This window comes from Miscanthus floridulus, chromosome 4 (genome assembly GCF_019320115.1).
Source record: "Miscanthus floridulus cultivar M001 chromosome 4, ASM1932011v1, whole genome shotgun sequence".
Taxonomy (NCBI): Eukaryota; Viridiplantae; Streptophyta; class Magnoliopsida; order Poales; family Poaceae; genus Miscanthus; species Miscanthus floridulus.
In genome coordinates, this window is record NC_089583.1 from 73,622,606 (window position 1) to 73,640,399 (window position 17,794).

The following is a 17,794-nucleotide window of genomic DNA, read 5'->3' on the forward strand; positions in this document are numbered from 1 at the left end:
AATCAAAACGATTTATAATTTAGAACAGAGGAAGTATATGTTTGACTATGTCTTGGACTCTTTTGGCTGAAAATATTTTAATAGGAATTACATTGTACTATTTTTTGTTTAGCAAAATGGATGTACAAAAAAAAGTCAAAACGACTTGTAATTTGGGACTGGTGGAGTATAAGATGTTTTAGTTTTTTCTAAATATGTAGAAAGCTACGTATTTAGATATACATTATATGTAGATACATAGTAAATCATTGTATCTAAAAAACCAAACCAATTTGGAAGGGAAAGAGTATAATGTAAGATTTATGCTCTAAGCACTTTCGTGTAGTCATTATATTGTAACTAAAAGTTTTTTATATTCCGCAAAATAAAAGTATCATATATTTTTCTATGCCACATATTTATACTTGAAATAAAATGTCATGTATCCCATACTTGTACTTTCTCCGTTCCAAATTTTTTGACCTTTTAGATATCTTATTTCTACTATAATATTTATGTTATAATTTCAAATAGACTGAGTATATTACATTCATGAAAATCGAGAAGGAACCGTCTCATTCCACTTTAGCATCCAACCAGCATGGTCATCCATGATCCAACGACTCCGCCCTAGTAGGCTAGTACCCTACCCGAATGCGTCTGGACTCTGGAGGCAAGCCCATCCCCAGGACCCAGTACACCAGACACCACGCCACGTCACCGTCGCCATGGCGCTGCACCACCTCCGCCTCGCGCCGCTCGCGCTCCTTCGCGCCGCGAGCCTCCCGCCTCTCGCCTCCTCCCGTATCGCCGCACGCCGCCACCGCCACGTTCTCCTCTTCGCGCCGCCGTCGTGGCCGTGGCGCCTCCTGTCGCCCGCTGCGAGGCCGCGCGCGCTTGCCACCGCGGCCGAGGCCGAGGCCGAGGCCGACGACGCTGGCTCGGGCTCCGGCAACGGCTTCTTCGCCGAGAGCACGTCGTGGGGTTCACTCGGCGTATCCGAACGCCTCGCGTCCGCCCTGCGCGGCGCCGGGCTCTGGAGGCCTTCCCTTGTCCAGGTAAAGGCTCCGCGCGCTTCAGCTGCAACTGCAACACACGCGTGACACGCCACGTGTTCGACGAAATGTCGGACCTCGTGTGAACGTCTCATGCCTGTTTAACATGAGCAGTTCAGTTGATAGATGTACATTTTATATTTTTTTACTCTTTTGCTCCGCACAGGTATGGTCTGTGAATTGACCGGGCTCTTTAAGCTCTGTCTATTGTTGGGGACTTGGGGTTGGGAAGCTAAATACTTTCCAGTCCGTTTGCCTCTCATGGTGAACCGATGTCTATTCTAATTCCCAATGCTGTTACAATTTGCTTAATGAACATTGTAACTCCTTGCATCTTAAATCTAAAATTGCACGCACTTTATTATTTAGATAAGTAATACATTGAGCACTAGAGGATTCAGGTTACATGCTTCTCTCCCTTTTCACCTTTGTGGGATTAGTCAAATCAGTTCTGTTGTTAATGACCATATATATTTTCCTGTTGCAAACAATAAGAATGTAAATCCTTACCGCAACAACTGCAAACCTTTTTGGGTCCCAAGCAAGTTAGTGTATGTAGGCTAATTGTGCTCCAAATATACTAGTGCTGTCATATCTTCAAGACACTTCTCTTTGTTATTGTTTGATTCATAAATATGATTGGATTCAGTATTTTTTATATCCACCTTCTGAATAAATTTTTTGGTCTGATGATAGTTTCACTGGGACTTGTCCTAGTATATTTCCAAACACGTATATCCTAACTGTCTTGTTCAGTGCCTACTGTTGCATGAAACTATGAAAGATCAAAGATAATTACATAAAGTTTCAAACGTTATGCAGGCAACCTGTATACCACATGTTCTCATGGCAAATGATGTAATTGTCGCAGCAGAGACTGGCAGTGGCAAAACCCATGGTTACCTCGTACCTTTGATTGAAAAGCTGTGCTCCAAATCTTCTACCACCAAAGATGACAATTCTCAGGACACCACCCCAGGGGCACATGACATGGTGTTGGTCCTTTGTCCCAATGTCATGCTCTGTGAGCAAGTTGTTCGCATGGCTAATTCATTGCTTGACGAGTCTGGAGAACCACTTATAAGTGCTGCTGCTGTTTGTGGGCCAAAGGTATGCTCTATCTGAACACTATCTATGCTAATTAATAATATGTTAAACTCATCTTTTTCTTGTCCTACTTATAGATAAATATATGATTAGCCTATCACATTCCAGAGCCAAACACCCATTTTAATTTCAACTTTTCTGTAATGGAATGGCCTTTTTTTTCCCCTAATGTTGCGAGTGTGTTATCAACATGGGTCTTCATTTTAGTCTATTTACTTCCTATTTGTGGTTTTACTCATACAACAAACACCTCATGCTATGATGTAGTAATGCAGCTTATTGTGGTGATGTTTTCCTTATTTTTATTTCATGGCAGGGCTGGCCAGCTGTTCATCCTGATATTCTTGTAGCCACTCCAGCTGCTCTCTTAAACTATCTATTTGACTATGACCCAGAAAAGAGGCAAAGAGAGAGATTCCTGCGTAATGTAAAATTCGTAGTAAGTATTTGAGCAAAACATTTCCTTTTCTAGTGTCACCTTTGTATTCTTGTTTTATTTAATCAATTTTCTGAATCTGCTTGGCAAAGCTAGAATAGTTCTCTGTTTTTTTTTTTCATTTCCTGTCACCTGGATAAGAAATATCTGGAATAGTTTTGAGTTAAGATGTGATATTTATGTAGTTATCATGTTTGGTGCATGTCTTGAATCCCTTTCGTGTGTCTGTTCTTTTTTAAAGCAAGTATTTGAACTGCAGTACTTGATTTTCTGGCTACTAGAAAGTCCTAATAGTTGTATATTTGGAATAGGTGTTTGATGAAGCAGACATGCTACTGTGTGGAAGTTTTGAGAACCAGGTTATTCGTCTCATCCATATGTTGAGATTTGATGAAAAGCTACTTTCTAGAGCACAGGATTCTGGAAAGGAAGTACCACTTGGGAGTAATGATGAATATCATGAGGATTCGAGGTTTGAGACTGCTGAATTTAGTGGTTCTGATGAGGAAATTGAAGACAATATTGTGCAAGATAGACCTGTCAAGGTGGAGAATAGTCATGTTGGAGCACGCAAGGACTGGAGGAGAGTTAGAAAAATATACAGGCGCAGCAAGCAGTATGTCTTTGTTGCTGCCACCCTTCCTCAGAGTGGGAAAAAAACTGCTGGTGGTGTGCTAAAGCGTATGTTTCCGGATGCTGTATGGGTTAGTGGCACTTATCTGCACCGTCACAACCCCAGGTATGCACTTTTTCTTCACTATATAAGCTTTTGAATGCCCTCTGTGGTCGGGATTCTTCTTTTTAATTTGCTTGCTCATTTTATGGAATCCTCACTGGCATTACAATTAAATCTTGCTATTTCTCTTGTAATCCCATTTTTTTTTCTTTGTTACTTCGTATTCATGCCTTAAGTTTCACATGCTTGATATATATTGCACGCATATGCAGATTAGAGCGAAGATGGATAGAGGTCACTGCTGATACACAAGTTGATGCTCTTCTGAACGCAGTTAAATATGGCCTGAAGAGTGAAGTTCATGATGCTAAAGATGTTCCAAGACGCACTATGGTCTTCACAAACACCGTTGATGCTGCTAATTCAGTCTCTGATATATTGCGGAGAGTTGGTATTCCATGTATCTTGTACCATCGTGAGAGTTCCTTGGAGGAGAGGGCTAATAATTTGCAGTCTTTTCGCGAAAATGGTGGTGTGCTTGTATGCACTGATGCTGCTGCCCGTGGGCTTGATGTCCCAAATGTTTCTCATGTCATTCAGGTACCATCTTCCTCTGGTGTCAGTGTGAATACTTAAACAGTGCAACTGAAAATTTCAAATTTCTATAAAAAGGTTCATGCAGTTATGCATATGAAATTGTGATTTTTGTCATATTCCTTGAGTAACCCAGCTACAGTTGAATTTATTTGGGGGGTGGTATGATCTCACAAGAATCCTTATCAAATGATCTTTGCTTCTGTAGGCAGAATTTGCTGCCTGTGCTGTTGATTTTTTGCACAGGGTGGGCCGCACAGCCAGAGCTGGTCAATCTGGTATAGTGACCAGCCTATACACAGAGGCAAATCGTGATCTTGTAAGAGCAGTTCGTCAAGCAGAGGAATTGGCTCAGCCAGTGGTAAGACTCTTTGTTTTCTTCACCATCTGGAAGGTATAATCTTTTTCTGGAGAAGCACTTGCATAATAAAAATGTTAATGTTTATACAGGAGAGAGCATTCAGTAGGAAAAGAAGCTTTCGCAACAAATTAAAGAAGCAAGCATTGCAAAAACGTGAAGCACTGGTATCTTGATAGCGTGACTCACTATACTTGTAGTAAGGAGAAAACATATGTTTTTTTCTCCTTTGTTACTGTTGGTGATGAATGTTTTTGTAGTACTATATAGAAAGCTGCTACATATTAAATGGAAGTTATATTCAGATGGAATGCGTTGAAGTAATCTGACCAACATGTAGTCTCTTGGAATAATTATATTTTTGTGGCGTTTTTGTGGTATTCTTACTGCCTTATTGCAAGTGATTACAGATACTCTCTCTCTCGACAAACCCTCTTTCTGATACCGGCCATGAATATTGAAGATGCTGATTATGCGCGACGCCTCGCGCCATTAACGAGCGTGTGACCCGTCGCTTTTCCAATCGGTGCGCCACCCATCGCCTCGCTGCGCGGGGCGGTAGGGTCTCGCCGGAGTTCCATGGCGATCTCCTTCCCCTCCTCCCGCCGCTGTCATAGCCATGGTCGCCCCTGCCCCAACCCTGTCGGCTCACCATCGGGCCTACCTGCCTCCCCCAATCCCCTTTCTGTGTGTGAGAGAGAGTATTGGGCTGGCCCGACGTAGAGGCGTCGCACATACAACGAGAGAATATCTATTACCACATTCCTATTTGGTAATGTCTTGAAACGAATATATGTTTCAGCTATAATAAAGAGTAATAATAATATACAAGTCTATCATAGCATAGGCATATATATATATTTCAATTTCTCAAATCAACCCAGATACTGTAATCAAGTTTTATGGTCTCCCAAAACTCAGACGATTCTTGGTGTCCCAATCCACAAGTAAATATGCCGGTGCCAGTGCCACCAACGCATTGTGTCACGCTAGCCGCTGTAGATATCGGTACGAAGGCCACTTCACCTCCTCTCTCAACAAGGTGAACATGTAGCGTCTCCGGCCAATCGTATAGCCTCGGGATAAAGATCTTGTTTTGCATTCACTTAACATCGGTTTTAACCATCATCGTAGTGCGCGTACCGGTGAACAATGCCCGCCCTTGTAGGCTGCCCACCTTCTCCCACTGCATCTCTTGGTCATTGAGTTTGAGGACGTGCACTGGAGTTCCACGGCGTCCCATGAGCACCGCCATAAACTCACCTTCATCGGACTCGAAGAGGTAGGAATCATCAGAATCGAAACCAAACCCTTGAGGCTTGTCAAGAAGCCGGAGGCCTTCCTCGTGCGATTTTTTTAACATTTTTTTAAAACTATTTTTAATTCTAACACTGTTTGATTTTTTCTTCAAATCTAATACTTTTGGCCGCACCTATTTGTATGGCGCGGTGAAATCACATTGCCGCGCCATGCATGGGGGCGTGGTAGAAGCGGCGACGTGGCAGCGACCAGGGCCGCTGAACGCTGACGTGGCAGGGGCTGCCGCGCCGCGGATCTGGGTGCAGCATTGACGCGCCATGGCGCGGCAAGCTGCTTATTACTTCGCGGGAGGTGCAGCAGGCCTCACAATGATTAGCGGCTATAGCCCTGGCCTGACGTCGCTAGCTGCAACGCCGGCCCGCGTGAGGAAGGCGAACGGAGGCGTAGCGCGTGGAGTGTGAGAGTGGCAAAGTGAGCGAGGCGATGTGAATGTGAAGGGACGGGTGGCAGTAGTTATTTTATTAATATGGAAGGGACGCGCCAGTTCGGATCTGAATCTGAAGGGACGCAGTAGTACAGACGCGCCTTGACTACACGCGTCGGTAGTAACAACTACTCCATACGTGCCTTTACTACACGCGTCTGTAGTGATTAATTACTGCCGACGCGTGTTCCCAACACGCGTCTGCAGTAGTTAAATTGATAAATTCAATTTTAAATCTTCGAATACAATTTTAGTACAGTAAATGATCTAAAATGAAAATGTTGTAAACATAAAAGTTATAGAACTCATCAAGATCTACAACTTTTATTTTGAATTTTTTTTCATGTGACTTTGTTTGTACAATTCAAAATTTGAATTTAAAAAAAAATAGGAAGTTCAAACAAGATTTTGAAACATCAAATGATGTCAGATGAAAAAGTCATGAACATAAAAGTTATAGATCTCAATAAAATCTACAACTTTTATTTTGGAAAACTTTTCATGTGATTCTGTTTGAACCATTCAAATTTTGAATATAAAAAAGGTAAATTCAAACAACATTTTAAAACGCCAAATGAATTCATATGAAAAAGTCATCAACCACAAAGTTGAAGAACTGATTAAGATCTACAACCTTTATTTTGATCATTTCTTCATCCGAGAAAGTGGTAGTAACGTTACCACTTTCTCGGATGAAGAAATGATCAAAATAAAGGTTGTAGATCTTGATCAGTTCTTCAACTTTGTGTTTGATGACTTTTTCATATGAATTCATTTGGTGTTTTAAAAGTTGTAGATCTTGATCAGTTCTTCAACTTTGTGGTTGATGACTTTTTCAGCTGAAACCATTTATTGCTTCAAAATATTGTTTGAAGTTGCTATTTCTTGAAATTCAAATTCTGAATTGATAAAACACAGTCACATGAAAAAATGATAAAAAAATAATAGCTGTAACAACACAATAAATGGGTAGAGCAAGATTTTACAACAATTTGAGAAAAATCATTAAATTTGAAGTTAGTATGAGAGAGAAAGACTAGTTACAAGTTTTAGCCTAAGATTAAAAAGAAAAATCACACTTGTTCATCAATCTTTGAACCAATGGAAATTATCATGTACCCTATTTAAATTATTCAAACCACTTTATGTTCGAACTCCTTACATAACGCAATGGAAAGGCACTCGCTTCTAGGCCTGCAGGTCTTAGGTTTGATCCCTGGGTGGGACACAATTTTTTGACCTGCTTTTTTTATTGCTACAGACGCGTCTTGGGCACACGTGTCTGTAGTAAGAAATTTTATTTTGCTCGCCCTTTTTTTCCAAATTCTTTAGCCTTCCCGTATTCCCCAAGTCCATTCACATCCAACTTCTCACATTCTAGGGTTCCGTTGTCCGCTCCCCGCCGCCGCTGCCACATCTGTGTGCCTCCGCCGTCTTCGCCCCCATCCGCTCCCCGCATTCTAGGGTTCCACCGCTGTCGAATCCGCCCGCCGTCCGCATCCGCGAGCCAGCGTCCGCCCGCCTTCGTCTCCGACGCCGTTCGTCGAGGTCTGACAACCACCGTCTCTGAGGTTGTCCTCCGCCATTGTCTCCAACTCCATCCAACAGGGCACGACGCACCGTCTCCAAAGCAGCTGGGCATGGCAGTGGCTGTTCCAGAGGCACTGTGAGCAGAGCAGAGGCCGCAGGTTGACGACATCTTCCGTTTCTAGCAACCCCTTCGTCCTCTCCAACAGCGCTAGCCTCCTCCTTCGACCCCACCTGGTGAGTTCTAATATGGATTTTCTTTAGTTAGATGTAGCAGCTTAGTGATTTTGCAATAGCCAAGGATTTGTAGTAGGAAAGGCTATTATCGAGTCTCTATTTGTTTCTGGTTGAGGGATTTTTGGTGGATAGTTGTCAGGTATAGTAGATAGATAAGGAGCAGTAGATGGATTTTTGAAAATTAGAATGCCTAGTTATGCTTGTATGATTGAACCTAGTAGTTTTGTTCTGATTGAGTGGATTGAGATGTTCTTGTGCCTATGACATGAATGAAATACTAGACTAGTAGCATTGGTTTCTACAGCCTGAACTTGTACATTAATTTTAGTCTTATCATGTAGATGATGTACAATGGGTTGTAAATATTTATCTGGACTATTAGCTTTGCTATATTACTGAACACTTGCTCATACTCTACTTATGCTTGTTGATCAGTATAAACTCTTGTGGGTCATACTTAGCTGAGAATTTCAGTTAGTATTACATAACATTGTATTTTCTGTTGCTTCCTAAACTATTGATCTGGTTGTTGATGATCTAGTTGAGTGGATTGAGATGTTCTATAGCTTGCACTTGTAGATGTATTTTAGTCTACTCTAAATTTTCTATTCTGAATTGTACATCATCTCATGACATTTTTGCTATTGTTTTCACTGCATATGTGTCAAACATGGCTCTACGATGCTGTGAAAGGTGTCTGCACTGCTAGCTATTGACTGTTGTTACAGTCCCTATCAGAATGGTAAGATGCAGCTTTATGATATACTAACACTAGTTACTATTAGATGTCATTGCTCTATCATGTTCACTAACAACCTTGCTCACCTTTGTTTGATAGGCGCCTGATCACACATCAACGACATCATCAGCAGGAGAAGACGAAGAAACAACTAACAGTGGAGAGGAGGGACACATCAGAGATGCTAATGAAGAGGAGGAAGAGAGATGTGGATGCAAGGGACCAAGAGGGAGATGGTACAGTAGAGGATGAAGAGAGAGATACTAAGTAGAGGCATAGCAATATGAACCTCCTCGTAAACACCGGACAAGAAAGAGGACAATCACCTGGTGGCCAGATGACAAGCTAACCGTCATGTGGCTTACTCTGACTGGGTTTCCCATAGAGAAGAGGGCCTAGATAAGAATGAGGAGGCTGGTTGGTATGATTGCTAGACAAAGGATCTCCTTGGTACTGCCTTCATTCAATTCACTAAGTGAACAAGATAAGATGACTATATTTGATGAGTGTGTCTAGCCTTGGTTGGAGTTTCTAGAAGAATTGAAGGCTACAGCGTGTAAGAAGATAATGTAGATGGTAGCCAAGAGTTGGAGAACCCACAAAAGCGACCTTACACTCAATTTCATCAATAAAGGGTTGGATGCCACGGTGAAGCACACATACATTCCAAAAGAAGATTGGGCAATGTTTGTGAAACTGAAGGATAGCGAAGAAGCAAAGGCAACAAGTTAGAAGTACAAGAAGCTTCGAGAGAGGAACAAACATGACCACTACCTTGGGACAGCCACAAAGTAGGAGTAGGAGGACAGGGAGTTAGCTGCCCAAGGCATCAGTAATCCTTGGGACCAGTTTCTAGGTGGTCGCCCAAGGAATTTTCTGCGTGCACGAAGTACTTTGGGTAGGTCAGAAGGAAGTGCTAAGATTCGTTGGTTGAAAGATTTAGCTAAAAGTGTATCTAAGCTAATTTTAGAGAAGCAAGAAGCCCTTGAGTCTTCAGGGCTCTCTTTGGTTAGGGGAAAGGATGTGCTCACAGAGGCCTTAGGCAGCCCAGAACAGACAGACCGCTTGTCTAGTTACAGTGGTTGGAAGCATTGGCTGGACTACGCCGACATGTACAAAAAGAGGAAGCAATCAACAAGTGATGTGGATGTGGAAGTCATCAAAGAAGAAGTTAAAAGCCAAGTGACAGAAGAAATTACCAAGAAGGTCACAAATGATATCATGGCCATTCTGCATGACCAAGGAGTGCATTTGAGGTCACCTTCCAACACCCCTAGCCCTATAGGTGGTCGGAAGAGCAGCTATGCCTTAGCCTCGGATGCAGTCGAAAGAGACTACTTCAATGGACTTGAGGCAACTCTAGATCCATATACTGTGGACCTTCTGATAGAGCCAACACCGTGTAGCCTAGTAATCAACCCTGGAGGTTATCAGATAGAGGTAGCAAGGGGTTGGGTCTTCCCAGCGCAAACTGAGCTATGTTCACAACTAGTAATAGAACATTATGCCATTGTACATATTGACTATGTACATCCGGAACATGAGGACAGATCACTGAGTCCGCCCCTAAGTCCTGAGGTAAGAACTCTTGGACAGGCTCTATACAAGAGGGTCTAGTGGAGAAGAGGCCAGATTGTGGTATCAAAGGTGCTCTCTTCTCCAAAGTTATCAAGACCTCCACTGCCTATGAGCTCCAAAAGCAATCTAAAGGACTTTGTGATAGGCAATAAGAAGGCAAAGAGTAGTGCCTCTAAGAGTGCAACTGTTGACAAGGCGAAGAGTGGCACTACTGTAGAAAGAGTGCTTCAAAGGAGACTGATATAGCGCCAGAGCAGCCTAAGTCCACAACTGCTCCAGTTGACCCACCAACAAAGCCAAAAAAGGCGAAGTCCACAACTGCTCTAGCTAACCCACCGAAACAGCCTGTAGCAGTCAAGAGCGACAACAAACTAGAGCAGCAACAGAAGGTGGAAAAACCCACCAAATCATCTAAGAGTGACCCTAGGGGTTTTGTATGGAACAGGGCCAACGCCAAGTTCAAATTTGGAGAGCGATTCCTATCAGAAATAGAGCTTGAGAAGGCAGGACCTAGGTGTGTTTCTCTTCATGCTTGGTACATGAAAGCATGTGAAAAGAAGAGGACAACCAGGATGGTTGCTGTGTTCAAGAAACAACATTTTTTGCGTGAGGCAGACACTGAGTTTTTTACTGTGGGATTAGAAGACTTGTTTGACCTCTTCAAACATGATGGATTGGATGTAGGACTTCTTCATGTGTTGTCACTATAAGTACAATTTCATCTATTTTCTGGGCTTGTTCATTTTTAGCTAGGGATGCTCTTCATATATTTGCTTGCTAAATTGCTTTTATATGCTTCTTTATTCCTAGATGCCTGATTGTAGAAGCTAGGGCCAAAGATGTGCATGTTGGCATTATTGATCCATATCTAGTGTCAATAAATACTATGAGCACTGATAGAGGCTATAGCGTGGATTATCTAGAATATTGCCAAAGGAAATATGCTAAGAAGAAGTTTGTGATGTTTGCACATAACTGTGGTGGGCACTGGGTTGCTGTCATCATCGCTCGAATGTGGCAGAAGGTGATATACCTTGACTCCAATAAAGGCAAGAAGTCAGATTTGACTCCTATCAAATCGGTGATAGATGAGTGAGTATTGTCTAACCTGCTATTGACCCATGTATTTCTTTCTTAATTATTGTTGATGGTAGTTAACAACCATTATAAACCGTCAATATAACATGTATAAGGGCATAAATATAATCACCAATGAAGGTTTAGGGGTTTAAACTAACAAATTCTATGAGTTTTGGTGAATCTGTATTTTCTGTAGGGTTTATCCAGAAAACCATCAAGGTGGACCTATATGTCAGATTTAATTGCGCTTATCCGTAGCGAAATGGACACTAGAAGACTCTAGAAGACTTGGGAGGACTCCACACCGAAACAGAGGGCGAGACAGCGCCAGGTGGGGCCAGCTAGCCCCACCTATAAGACACCTAGCCCCTAGGGCCCATCTATCAGCCCCTCGTTGTTATGTCAGTTATCCACCACCTTCTAGGTTGTATCTACGCCGTCCTTTAAGTTGGTTTGATCTAAGGGCTCACGTTGGACGCTTCGGCCTATATATATCAGCCTCTGTCCCCCTAAAAAAGGCAGATAAGTCATTTGAGAAGACATAAACCCTAATCAACCTCAGAGCTCCGCCATATTCTAGGGCATAGCTAGTTAGGCTAGGTCTAGAGGAAGGCAAGTAGGCTTCGCTTGGATTCCCGATCTTGTCAAGAGTGTGGTTTGGTATAATCTTTGTACCCTTCTCTCTTTTGTATCTCCATTACTTTTATATGCTAGTCACAATTATTATGACCATATTAGTATTCATCTTATTCATGTTCTTCATTATAATGTTCATGGTCTACTTTGACTATATGCTTAGTATAGTTGGATTATCATTATGTTAATGCATAAGTTTGTATAGCACTCACTCAAAGGATCCATGGGTGGGTGGTCGACATTATGTAAGTGTGGTGCTTATACGTTGTTTACCTGTGGATACACCCTATATTCTGGGTTATGTGGTAGATCGCGAATGTGACACTCCCGTTGAATCCTTTGTAGTCCACTCCTCGAATATAGACGCACGTAGGGTTCGGTTGCGAAGGAAGAGCAAGCTCTGTTCTTAATATTCCTTAGTCATATCCCTTATGTGTAGATATGACAATGATCTTTGCAATGACTACTAGGTATAATTACACTAATCAATGTATTCTTTGACTTGTAATTAAGAATGACTTAGGAATTATTCCTCTAATATTATATCTGATCATGCTAATACCATAGAAATGAGTACTCTGAGTGATTTATCATAATCATTGATCAATACTCATCATATTATATATATATATATATATATATATATATATATATCTTATCCTATGACTTACCCCTGTTATGAGTAGAATATTGGTTATGGTTTACTTCTCCTTCAATAGTATAAGTTATCAATACATGTCTATGCTAGACCTTTTCTGTGGTAAAAATATAAATAATGATACCTAGAATACTCTTGCGTAAAATGCTACAATGGTATATTATCTGTACGCTTGTAGATTCTTTTCATTCATATATTTATTTATTCTTTCTAGTCACATAATTAATAAAGAACTGCTTAGTATTTTTCTAGTAGTAATGCTACGTAGTACCATCAAGTATCTCTAATATCTTCAATAGGGATGACAACCTAGTAAAATTAGGAGATATAGGTTTATAATAGGTAGCTATTTAAAAATAAGTGACACGTTAATAAATACCAACAAGCATTTCTGGCGCTGTTGCTAGGGACTAGATTTAAAACTCTGTTATTAGTAGCGACGCTAAGAAATATCAACAATTATGTTAGTGGAAGTCAAAAAAAATTGATAACAACTTATGTATGTGTAGGGCTTTTGGCAATTTCCAACCCAAGCCGAAGAAAGGGCAGAGAAAATTGAAGTTGACCCATGCATTCAAAAATCCAATAAGTAGTGCTTCACTTCCAGTTGTGAAGTCGTTTTGTCAATTCAATTATTAACCATGTGTTTCCTATGTTCGCAGTGCCAGCAGTAATGTCTGGACCACACATGTGGGTTCTTTGCGGACCACCACTTATTGCTAGCGATGGCACATGCCAATCTGACCGATCCTCAGGTACAAATGCAAATATATATGTATTTATTACTGCTCAGCTATTGTGATCTATTTGGAATGCCTTGATCCCCTCTTGTTGTCATATATACTGCTGCTGTCAATTTTTGAAACTGCTGCTGTGATCTGGAAAAAGATAAAGCTACTGCTGTGATCTGCTGCTATGACCCTTTTGTAGACTATGGCTGGCTTATATATATTTACTTATAATTTTTGGTATTGCTGCTGTCATATATATATATATATTGTCATCTCTTGTTGTGTAGCTTCATTTTATAGATAATGGCTATATACATGTGCAACTTCATCTCATGACTACCTTTGTTTGTCTTAGAATTTTGAAGTACAGTCCACTCCAATCAACTTTGCGGACATTAGAGAGAAGCTCGTCTCGTTTATTGTGTCGCAGATCCTCGACGAAACATGCGAGTTTCATTGTTCACATACAAAACTATGATGAAGTGCCTGGTATATATGTTGATTTGATCTGTGAACTGTGTTTAGAACCTGTGAGATACAATTGGAGCTATGAGATATATACATGTGAGAATAACCTGATGATGAACAATCGATCTGTGAACTGTGTGTGATATGTGTGTACTGTGAATAAATTAAGTTTTGAGATAAACAACTGTGATCTTGTATATATATGTTATTTCTGTGAGATCTGTGTATACATATCTGTGATCTGTGTATATCTGTGCTATTTGGGCTATGGTGTGGGCTATAGACGGGTTTAGGCTATAAACGCGTCTGTAGCATTTTTCTTATTACAGATGTGTCTGTAGCCTAGACCCGTCTGTGGTAAGGAAAATACTAAAGACACGTGTAGAGAATATAAGTCTGTAGTATGCTACTTACTATAGACGTGTTTACAAACATCGTCTGTAGTAGTATCCTTACTATAGACGTGTGTATTGTACACGCGGTGGCACTATGTTTCTTCACACAGACGCGTTTACATACATCGTCTGTAGTAGGATTCTTACTACAGACGCGTCTATTACACACGCGTCGACACTATATTTCTTCACACATACGCGTTTACAAACATCGTCTGTAGTAGGATTCCTACTACAGACGCGTGTATTGCACACGCATCGGCACTATGTTTCTTCACATAGATGTGTTTACACGTATCGTCTATAGTAGGATTATTACTATAGACGTGTATAACATACACACATCTGAGATATGGTTCTTCACACAGACGCGTCTTAATCTTGTCGCGGACGCGTGTTAGCAACATGTGTCTCTAGTAAGAGCTTACTGTAGGCACGTGTAGATACTCAACAATCTCTATTAAGGGCTTATCATAGACGCGTGTTCGTTTTTATCATAGTCGTGTATTGGTAACACGCGTCTGTAGTATGTGCTTATTATAGACGTGTTATGGCAGAGACGTGTCTGTGATGTGCCTGAACGCGCGTCTATGACGTGCTTTTTTTACATAGTGCTGTGCGTTGACTCCACTTGACTCCACAAGAATTATCAGTGTTTTGGGAGACTATAAAAGTTGATTATAGCATTTGGGTTGATTTTAGAAATTGAAATAGTCCCATATCATATGATTAATCATGCAAGTATTTTTCTATGTAGTCAAAACATTGGTTTGATCAGGACATCAAAGAGACTAGGGCCTTGTTTAGATCACCTCCAAATTCTAAGTTTTTTCACTCTCTCCATCACATCAATTTTTGGACGCATGCATGGAGTATTAAATATAGGTAAAAAAAATAACTAATTGCACAGTTTGGTTGTAAATCACGAGACGAATCTTTTAAGTCTAGTTAGTCCATGATCGAACAAAGTTTGTCAAATACAAACGAAACGTGCTATAGTATCCAGATTGTAAAAATTTGCAATCTAAACAAGACCTAGCTAGAATAGGGTTTGGAATTTTCTATTCAGATGAAATTCGTTTGGGTTTTTAAATTTTGGTCAAAATTTCACAAGGTTTGAAAACTGTGATCGAAATTTTCTCCGGTATTTTTGCGAGGATTTTATAGCTTCAAGTGCGATGCTCAAGCTCCGTTTACACTGGCGTCCATTAAGAATTGATCTATTTCATGACTTCAACAGTCTATTTTATAGTGTCGCCGCTCACAGTACTCTTCTTTCCTGGCCGCTATGAGAAAGACTTTTACAATGCGTTTGGTTTGCGGGTGGGCTGCGTCCGGAACCATCCGAACCTACCTGCCTTGTTTGGTTTGCCGGATGCGTTCAACTGGTCCGTCACGAGGACATTCCACGGCAGTTCCGCAAAGCCATATACGACGGACGAGTCTATTACGACCGGACGAGCTCATGCCAGATCAACTGGTCCGTTACATGAAAACTTTAGAAAAGTGGTTGAATAGCTATAATTTTGTGAGTTTTCTTTTCTTGCTCTTTCAACAAGGATGAATAGCTCACTGTCTTTTGGAATTTTATCTCAAACGCGATTAATATAAACTTATCTGAAAGCATATAGGTCTCTAACTCGGTTTGTGACGTTTAATACACATTTTTGAAAACTAGCATGTGGTAACTCATATAAAGCCCAATGATCAATCAAATCCAAAGCCAAACTCAAGAGTTGAATTCGAAGGGTTTGGACTTCATGAAGTGGCCAAGGAACCTGCTTTTTGTTCCCTGGATTTCATCAGGAAAGTGTGCTGGCAAAGGAGAGCCAAAGCACATCATGGTGACATGTTCATAGAGGTCAGTGCAAAAGTTGGGTTCAACACTATTGATTCACATTTTTTCCTTCACTTTCACAAGTTAAAGCTCTCTCCTTGATATCACTACTCATCAAATATCTGAAAAAGTTAATGCAAAATAGTAGTATTCCCTTTGTTCCTAATTGTAAGCGGTTTTGACTTTTCTAGATACATAAATTTTGCTACGCTTCTAGATACAAATTATGTCTATACGCAATAAAAAATTATGTATTTAGAAAAAGACAGAATGACTTACAATTTAAAATAGAGGAAATACTACTTTAGCCAAATGATTTTTTAGTTGGTTCTACTTGCTTGAAGTTTCGATTGATAATTTGGTCCATCTGGTTTATCTATGTTACGATTCTTACATTCATAGCTGCGTAAAAAAACAATTAATCTAGGAAGCCAACGATTCAGATGAAATTTCTGCTGGAATGATCATGTTGTTAGTTCAGGATAGCATATGCCTTCACGCGGATTTGCAGATTGATTATAGGATTCTTATGGATGGCTTGATTAGAGGCTAGGATCATGCTCGTCACGGCGAGGCAAGATGCGTGTTTTCTTCAAAAGAGATTTTATCAGACCAAGGAGATGGAGCACAAGGGCCAGGTGCACTCTGCGTCCCCTTTGCACTCATTGACTGGTAACTTTGGTACCCATATCGGTGTTGATGGACTATTAGAGCAACTCCAACAGTTTGATTAAAATTAGTAGCCAAATTCCATAGTTTACCCATTTTGTAAAATAAAAAACTTCTCAAAAAAAGTAGATTTCTTCAGCAGCCATGCTATTTCTCATCTTCAGATAGCTAGCGTCTATGGTTGGCTTTATATGGCCACCTAAAATTAAGGGATAACCAGCTTTCTATTTTACAAAACCGGATAGCATATTTGTTGGAGCTTACTTTTTGCTATATCAATTCTAAAATAGCCTCCAAAACAAGAATAACCGAGCTGTTGGAGTTGCTTACATCCCATATCGATGTTCTTTTATGAAAAAACAGAATATTTTAGCGTACAAAAATATATTGGCACTTGACTTATTCTCTGTATTTATTGTGTGCTGATCCTGGTGTTCTGTTTTTGACCAAGTTGGTACTATTTTTATATTGATTTAAAAATGGTGTACTGGTAAATTTGATGTGAGCCTTTCTCTTTGTAATTTGATGGTACATAACTATTTATCTAAATGCTGGATGTTTGTTAGCTTTCAACATTGACATTTTGGTCATACATACCCATGGTTGCAGCATCCTTGCGATAACCAGATAGCTTACTAAATATTTACTCTTATGTTTTCTTCCGTTCATATTTGATATGGGAGACAGTGAGGAGCAATATATATGACTATATGACAGAGAAAGTACAGCGCTTATTATGGTATTCATTCAAAAGTGCTATACAATAAGCATGTGTTTGTTTCAGGGTTGAATGTGATTGAACTAGATCGGACTCATTTGCAAGGGTATATAGGTATGCTGCAAATATTTCATATGTATGTTGTAAAAGTTAATCGAGAAGTTGCATATGTTGCAATGTTGTACACATATGTTGCAAACTTCCGTTCCCAATATTTCATATGTTTTTTTAGACGTATGTTGCAAATGTGTTTATTTGAATGTTGCAAATATTTCACACGTATGTTGCAATTATTTTATCTAGATATTACATATATTTACAATGGTTTTTCATGTCTTCGAGTGTTTTTGCAAGTGTTTTAGACGCATGTTTCAAATGTTTCATCTTCTTCGGACATATGTTGCATGTTTCAAAAGTAGGTCGAGGTGTTGCACAAGTTGCAATGACGCCGGTATCTGGCGAACAGCGACGTGACGCAGGGCTTCGGCTCCTACTTCATATGGCACACATCGCCCTCTTCTCTCCTCTCCCTCCCCATCCTTCCCTTCCGTCCATTTCGCCTCGACGTTGGC

General features: G+C 40.5%; 1 protein-coding gene and 1 pseudogene across 1 annotated transcript; one reads left to right on the forward strand and one right to left on the reverse strand.

The window, feature by feature from the left end:
* Positions 1-608: 608 nt before the first annotated feature.
* Positions 609-4,585, forward strand: LOC136551733 (DEAD-box ATP-dependent RNA helicase 22-like). The gene is made up of 7 exons (XM_066543275.1): positions 609-1,037; positions 1,857-2,144; positions 2,458-2,580; positions 2,889-3,316; positions 3,526-3,853; positions 4,056-4,208; positions 4,298-4,585. Exons 1-7 carry the CDS (start codon positions 708-710, stop codon positions 4,379-4,381), a joined length of 1,734 nt encoding a protein of 577 aa, XP_066399372.1. The 5' UTR covers positions 609-707; the 3' UTR covers positions 4,382-4,585.
* Positions 4,586-5,067: 482 nt separating this feature from the next.
* LOC136548649 (uncharacterized) lies at positions 5,068-5,568 on the reverse strand (annotated as a pseudogene).
* Positions 5,569-17,794: the final 12,226 nt, after the last annotated feature.

Excerpts from the sequence above, each read along its gene's own strand:
- LOC136551733 (XM_066543275.1), top strand. The coding sequence starts at position 708 with ATGGCGCTGCACCACCTCCGCCTCGCGCCGCTCGCGCTCCTTCGCGCC. Across the intron at positions 2,581-2,888 it reads TGCGTAATGTAAAATTCGTA|GTGTTTGATGAAGCAGACAT; the intron begins GTAAGTATTTGA and ends TATTTGGAATAG. Across the intron at positions 3,854-4,055 it reads ATGTTTCTCATGTCATTCAG|GCAGAATTTGCTGCCTGTGC; the intron begins GTACCATCTTCC and ends TTGCTTCTGTAG.